The sequence below is a fragment of the Phoxinus phoxinus genome (genome assembly GCF_949152265.1).
Source record: "Phoxinus phoxinus genome assembly, chromosome: 13".
Classification (NCBI taxonomy): Eukaryota; Metazoa; Chordata; class Actinopteri; order Cypriniformes; family Leuciscidae; genus Phoxinus; species Phoxinus phoxinus.
Genome location: NC_136888.1, coordinates 14,546,202 through 14,553,888, shown reverse-complemented (window position 1 = coordinate 14,553,888; position 7,687 = coordinate 14,546,202). Strand labels below are relative to the sequence as shown.

Here is a 7,687-nt window from a genome sequence, read left to right as displayed (position 1 = left end):
GCTGCTTCATATACTTTTGAGGAAACTGTGATACATTTTTTCAGGATTCTTTGACGAATAGAAAGTGCAAAAGAACAGCATTTATTTCAAATAGAAATCTTTTGTGACAGTCACTTTTGATCAATTTGATGCATCCTTGCTGAATAAAAGTAACAATTTCTTCCTAAAACAACTTTTGAACGGTAGTGTAAATGATATAACTAAGAAAATATGAAGCACGGGACTTCTGGGAATCCACTCCGAGTGACTCAAATGACTCAATGAATCAGTTTCATCTAAACTGAACTGGACTTTCACCCAGCCGTGCAGTTTCACAGAGCAAGCAGTGTCATTCTGCGTAATGAGGGCACCAAAAACTCCCAGGCAGGGTGCTGACCAGAGGAGCTGGAGGTCCTGAGGGGGGGGGGAGTCGAGGGGTACGCTGCCACATGAACACTACGGGCTCTGTTGGCAGCTGTGGAGCGAGCGGGGCATTCCTGAGCTCACCGCATGCGCTGCCCACTGCTTCTGCCCGTCTCCCTGATTCAGCCTGTCTGCCTCTCTCCTGTCTGTCTCCCTGCACTCCCCCAACACAAAGCTGTGCTTGTCCAGCGCCAAGCCCACTGCACTGAAAGCCTCTGTGTCAGCTCTGAGAGAAAAAACTCTCTTTATGCAAAGAAAACCTCCACTTCACACGGGAATGCTCACTGCATTGATCCCGCGACGTGTGGATACAAAGTAACGCTCCTTCCCGTCTGGGACTGATAGTCACAATATTATACAAGATTGTTGTGTCTGATGCGTCTTCGCCCACAGGAACACCTCAAAAAGTTCAATTAAATGTCGTGGAGAAGAAAAAAACACTTCCACTTGAACATTTTCAAAGGGAAAAAGAGCACTTGGGTTTACTTCAGAAGGGTTTTTGACCTTTTAAATGAGTGTCAGAGGGGATGATCCCGACAGAAACGTTTTCCTGTGGGGTTTCGTGATACTGTCGTAGTCAGCATGGACCCAATCCGTTTCCTCAAATTCCATTCTCATGGATTAAATCAGAGACTAATGTCACACGGATTGGTAAACAAACATTATGAAGTATAAATAACATCCTTATTCATAAGCTTGCACCAAAAGACGAGTAAATATCTTTAAAAAAAACATACCGACAGACTGCTTAGCTACTACTAGACAAGTACTTCCTGCTTTCAGAGATGGATATGTCAATATCTTAACAAGTAGACAAGTAGTTCAAGGTTTTTTTAAAGGTGGATATGTCAATGTCATTAAAGAAATGGTAAAAAAATATATATATATAAACTATTGTTACGTTTTCGAACTGCTAACTTGTTCAAATCCATTGTCATTTATTGAAGATATTAACAAAAATAATCTCTGATAACATGTTTATTGTAGGATATCTGCATGCCCAACTCTTAAGATGTTAAACTACACCATGGGTATCTCTTATATCTCAATATCTCTTAGTCTCTTAAGCTCACAAAGGCTGCATTTACTTGACAAAATACACTAAAAAACGTAATATTGTGATATATTATTACAATTGAAAATAAAGTTTGTTTTAATATATTTTAAAATGTAATTTATTCTTGTCCTGGCAAAGCTGCTTTTGTGAAAATCAGTAAAGTAAAAAACAACAACAACAAAAAACAGCATTTATTAAAAAAATTAACATTATAATGTCACTTCAACTTTTTATCAAATTGTCCTTCCTAAATAAAAGTATTAATTTCCTTCCCCCAAAAAATAAAAACTGATCTTACGGACCTAAAAATGAATGGCAGTGTAATTGTCATTTTGACGAACTATTACTTTAAGTGCAGTATTTGTAAACTGAACAAGAAGTGGACACGTACCTCCCAGAGCGTGTTCGGTCATGCTGAGACACAGAGACTCCAAACGATTATTGATGTCTGGCTCAGTCACAGGCACATGTAAATCTGCAAAACCATAAACAAACTGTGTAAACTTTAACAAACTACAACAATAAACAACACATTACAAGCCAAGTGAGGTCTCCATGACACAGACTGATGTCTTGACATAACATGTATAGAAAAAGTGGTTATTTGTGCTTTTTGCCACATGTTAAAGACAGGAAGATAAGGAACAGAACAGATAGAAAATCAGTAAATAGCTTCGGCACACAATGCAGGTCAGATTTGAAACTTCATCCATGCAAAAGCATCACAGATCATTTTTATCAGACACTTTCCACTTACAGTACATTTAGTACATGAAGTGTTGCCCTTGCATCAAACAAGGGTTAAGTGTTTTGCTCAAAAGCACAATAGATTCAGGTCACCCCTTGTCAAATTCAAACCTTTAACCTTGAAGTTATTAGCCCAGACCTTAGACCATAAGTTTAAGATAAAGCTAAAGCATAGATGAAAACAGGCTCTAATAATCTGACCAATATTTCATTCTTTCTTTTGTACGATTAACCCACTCAGACCTTTACCAGCAAGAGAAAAAAAGCCAAACAAAGGTCTATTTCAAACTTCTCAAAGTGTCCTATTCACATTCTAGTCATTATGCCTCCTACAATTGATCAATAGCTCCAAATTGCGACCTCAATTTTCTAAATTCACAGCCATTATGCTTGCAAATTGCACTGAACTGACTGTGAACCGATTGTGTTCATAGTTCCCTCTGTAGTACACTGGACTATACTGGGATCTCTGTTGTAAAAGAGTTGATTCAGTCTCGATGGGGCGGACTCTGGTTGCTCAGGACTCCTGCAGCGCTGCTTGGCTTGGCCTGGCCTTTACAGTGCTCGTCTTTAGCTGAGTCAACAGCAAACGGGCCTTTGAAAATCCCTTGTGGGAAGGAAGAGCTGAGTTAGGCAACCACTGGCTGGACGGAACAGGCAACCTGCTATTTTTAAGCATTAAATCCTGTAACGCCCCTCAAGTCTCTCTCACAGTGCTCCCGCTTTGATGCCTTTGAATGAATCAAGGCGTTAATATGAACACATTGGGATGGGCGGCAATGAGACAGAGAAGGGGAAGAGTCAGAGAGAGAAAGTGTTAGGCACAAAGAAAGTCATTGTAGCGTGCAACCTAGCACACGAAAAACACTGTACACACTCCCGTGCACAGCCCCTCTTTCTTCTTCGAGTATTTCTGCAAATCCACGAGAACGGAGCAAAAGGAAGTGAGTTTCAGCTGCAGTCGGAGTGGAGCCACGGGCAGAGAGGAGGATCTGTCTGCTCTGAATGTGTGTCAGTGGAGCACACAGCACAACGCTTGCGAGGATGGAGCCGATGTGTGAAGAACATGGAAAACCTTCCCTTTAAATGTGATGCGGTTTCAGTCAGAAGAAAGAAACTCTGATCACTAGCAAATATTTGATAATATTTTTTACTAGACAAGAGCCTTATTTTAGATACAGAAATGTACAAAATGTATTTATTTATATATTTATATATATATATACTGTATGTATATATATAAATATATAAATACCGTAAATACATTTTGTTCATTTCTGTTTGTAATATCTTTATTTATTTTAGCTTTTTGATCATATTAATTAGTTAGCACAAAAATGTAGTCTAGAAACAATGATGATGCCTTCACACAGACTTTTTAAATACAGCACAGAGTAATGCACACTTGAAAGTTGATTATTAATTTTCATGCACAGCCAAAAAGAAAAAAGAAGCAGCAGCAGCAGAATGACCAATCGAAGAGGCAATGGTTAAAATGGCTCGGTTGGCACTTCATTTACAAGCTTTTTTTAACCTCAGAGCTCCTTAAGTGGAGGCAAACTATTTCAAACTGTTGCCTCTCTTAAGTCATCTGGGTTTTTTGTGTCAGAGATGAAGGAACTCCAGACTGTGAGTTGCACATGATCAGTGTGTTTGAGTTCCTGTCTCTTACCTGTTTGCTGGAACATGGCCATGGTGTGTGGGTTGGTGTGGACGGGTAGTGACCGAGTCCTCTGAACTGAGCTGTGTGTGCGGCTGGGCATGCTGTTACTGCCCCCTGGGTTGGCAAACCACAAACCCTATCAAAACAACAACAACAACAACAACACACGTCAATTCCCATCATACTACAATCTGTGCTCATGTGAATGTTGGGACTGACATAACAGACTTGGAGAATAATAACAAATGTAACGGAATCAGAATAATACATGAAAAACAGTTTCACCAATTATAAAGCCTTTTATTGTTCTGAACATAAAGTGTCTAGTTATAAAAGCACATCCTTTCTCATTCATTCAGTGTGAAACATAGGAACAAATTTAATGTCACACTGGGTAAATATAGGGTAAAATAGTATTTCTTCTGATTTTGGGATGAAATTTGTAACTGATTGTCTTGTAAGATTCATCCATTCATGGAGTGATTTGAAGTGAATAAGCCTTTCTAACCGGCCTATCCTACTTTCATTCACTCTCTCACTCCCTTCATTTGACTCCCTCTCCCCCCTTTCCTGGCCCTCCCGTTCAGAGGAGCAGGGAAAAACAGGAAATGCCTGTGCACTGTTCTCACTGCCTCTGACTAGCTCACTCTCTCTTTCTTTTTCTCCTCTCCTCTTCTTTTCTCCCCTCCCTCCAGTCGCACTTCTCCCCACACATGACTCATCGCTATTTCGCGCACCTAACCCCACCGTCCACAGACTCTAAGCAGGGAGGGCAGTTGGAACTTCCTCCCATTGTAAGCGTGCCTAGAAAAATGTTTGAGCAGACACGCAAGAATGCCAGGTTATCGCTACGCTTCCAAAACCCAATCCTCAGTTGTTCCATTCAACAGTGATGTTGGAATTCTGGAATGCTGTAAATTGCCTCCAGCTCCATCCACTTCAAAAACTAGTGCTCCCTTCAGTTCGAAGTGGTAATAGAGTCGTTTACGCTTTGGGTTTGGTGTTGTTGAAAGCCACTGTGAAATGACAAACCTGTCTGCCCTGTTTCAGGCCGGTAGGGGTGCTGCTGCTGCTCCGGGGGGTTGGTCCGAACAGGCCGGTGGTACCCAAAAGGCCAGGTCTTATACCAGGCAAACTCCGCATCTGATACTGGCGCAAGTTTCTCCGTGTGGGAACGCCGCTGCCTACACAGCCCGTGGTTGGGAGGGAGTTGGACTGACCGTAGCGGCTGCTGGAATGAAACAGGCAGACAGCGTCGTAAATATATAGAAAAATTATATATATAAAAACAGAAAATTATATATAAAAATATTTAAAACAAATTGAATATTAAAATATTATACATTATTAATATATACACATGTATGTGTGTGTACATATATATATATATATATATATATATATATATATATATATGTGTGTATATATTAAGATATACATCTTAATAATAATAATATTTTATCAATTTTAAAAAGAAACGTCCTGTCATTTTCAGCTGCTTTTTTCCCTAGCAATTATTTTAACGTGTAAACATTTGTATAAACATAAAAAGATTTAACAACCGAGACATAAACTGACCAATTATCACAGGCATCTGATGAACAGAAATGGAATAATGAGTCCCTGAACAGAGCTGAGGTCAATATCAAAAGTAGCCGTCAGTATGTGGTGTGTCCACCAGCTGCACTACTGTACATCTCATCCTCATGGACCGCAGCAGATTTGCTAGTCCTTGTTACTCCACCCTTCACTTTTTAAAGCTCTCGAACACGTCCGAGGGGACATGTGGTCACCGTGCTTTGACACTGCAGGGATGACCAGCTGTCCTTCCTGTCTCCCTGTAACACTGTCTTAGGTGTCTTACATTACAGACATTGCAGTTTATTGCTCTGGCCACATCTGCAGTCCTCATGCCTCCTGCAGCAGGACTATGGCATGTTCAGCAAGGACCCTGGGCATCTTTCTTCTGGTCAGTAGAGTCAGTAGAAAGGTCTCTTTAATGTCCTACATTATTGGAAATGTAACAATTTACAGGCAGTAGACAATTAATGTCAGTGTCTTAAGGTCTGTTCCAGAGGTGCATGTGCAATAATTGTTTATAGTTCACTGAACAAGCATGAAAAACATTGTTTAAATTGTTTAAGAGAGAGAGAGAGAGAGAGAGAGAGAGAGAGAGAGAGAGAGAGAGAGAGAGAGAGAGAATTAAATAATAATAATATAAAAAAATATTAAAATATTATAAAAAATACTTATATTTGTTTACAATGCTTTAAAAGGAACAAAATTTACACACACAATGTATATACATATATATATATATATATATATATAATGATATGTTATGCAATGATATGTTAATTTTAAGGCACCGTAAACAAATAAAAAGAGTTTGTACACTGCACTTAAAAAAAAAAAAAAAAGAGTGTACAGTTTAATTGATTCATTACTTTAATGTATTTGACTGTCCTACTTTGTATTAAAAAAGACTGAAAACAAGCGAGTGTTTTTGGTATAATTTAGATTTTGGCAGAATTACAAGACGAAAAACCAGAGTCTGTGTAGGAGGGCCTTCCAGTACTAACTTTGACAATGGGGACCATAAAGTTACAAAGGTTGTGAACCACTAATGTAGAAGTCTGTAATGCTTCACACTGAGACATAAAATCGGAGATTCATAAGCTCTATTTTCAGACCCTGATGCAATCCAGTAGGGAGTGACGGCATACCGTGACTCATAGTCCCAAACACTTCTGTGTGGTTTGTGGTATCCGATCATCATTAAAGTCTTAGTCCAATAAATAAAAACACAGATGTCAATTCTGCCCTAAATCAATCAACAAATCTGACAGGGTAAACCTCAAAAGTACTGTTCTTGGCTAAAGTCTGCTCTCAGTCTCTGTATGATATCATTTGGTAAAACTTGAGCAACAAAACTGTTTTTTAATCAGATGACAGATGTCATGATCAAAATCTTCCACTGAAATGTACTCAATCATATCAAGTCACTGATAATGTACAGTTAACCTTTCAGTTTATTACAATAATGATGGTGCAATAATGATCTGCTTAAAGGGAAAGTTCATATCCTTCAAAATATCTTCTTTTGTGTTCAGCAGAAGAAATAAGTTCATACAGGTTTGAAACAACTTGAGGGTGAGTATATGATGACGACATTTTCATATTTGGGTGAACTATCCCTTTAAGACACAGCTACTTACCAAATTAAATTGCCCAAAAATATTTAATGAAAACTGACAATTTCCACATCTAAAATATCCTCAATTTATTTTGTCCTCCAGAGAGGCATTTAAACATCCGATGGATTTTTACATGCTAAAACTATCTGGTAGATGTAGAAGTACCCGTTTATTTTATTTGTATTTGTTTTATTGTATTTTTCCACAGCATGTTTTGGCTTGGGTCAAACTAACCCCAAATGAAAATCCTGAATAACAATGACTTTTTGAAGGGTTCATTTTAGGATACAACAGAGGGTTAAAACTTCAGTAATGTCAGTCTAAAGGGTTTTAATATGTCGGAGGGACATGACGCTTTTCAGTATCAGGGTTTCTAGGACCCCAGACAGAAGGAAAGAAAATCTCAAGAGAAACAAAAGGTTAAAATGCGTGCCATGACCCCCAAAATTCACTCTACCTTCGTCTCTGTCCTGTTAAGTCCAGTAAAGTTTTCCGTGAAATTGACCGGAACTGCACCTGCACCTGCTGTTTCCATGACAACAACCTCTTCTTCTGCGTCTCTGTGAAGGCCTGCGAGGGGTGCGAGACGTCAGAGCAGTGAGGCGTGGGACAGAGAGACTC

The 7,687-nt window shown here is 39.1% G+C and overlaps 1 protein-coding gene across 3 annotated transcripts in view; it reads right to left on the bottom strand.

Annotated features, from left to right (window-relative positions):
• The window catches only part of samd4a (sterile alpha motif domain containing 4A), a 48,534-nt gene that overhangs the window by 5,545 nt on the left and 35,302 nt on the right, over window positions 1-7,687 (bottom strand). For 2 of the 3 annotated variants that reach the window (XM_079633858.1, XM_079633860.1), the window contains 4 exons: window positions 7,524-7,636; window positions 4,902-5,100; window positions 3,879-4,005; window positions 1,851-1,934 (listed from right to left, as the gene is read on the bottom strand). In XM_079633858.1, the coding sequence (XP_079489984.1) occupies window positions 1,851-1,934; window positions 3,879-4,005; window positions 4,902-5,100; window positions 7,524-7,636 (523 nt within the window). The remainder of the gene's footprint in view (window positions 1-1,850; window positions 1,935-3,878; window positions 4,006-4,901; window positions 5,101-7,523; window positions 7,637-7,687) is intronic. The other variant, XM_079633859.1, reaches the window with a different exon arrangement.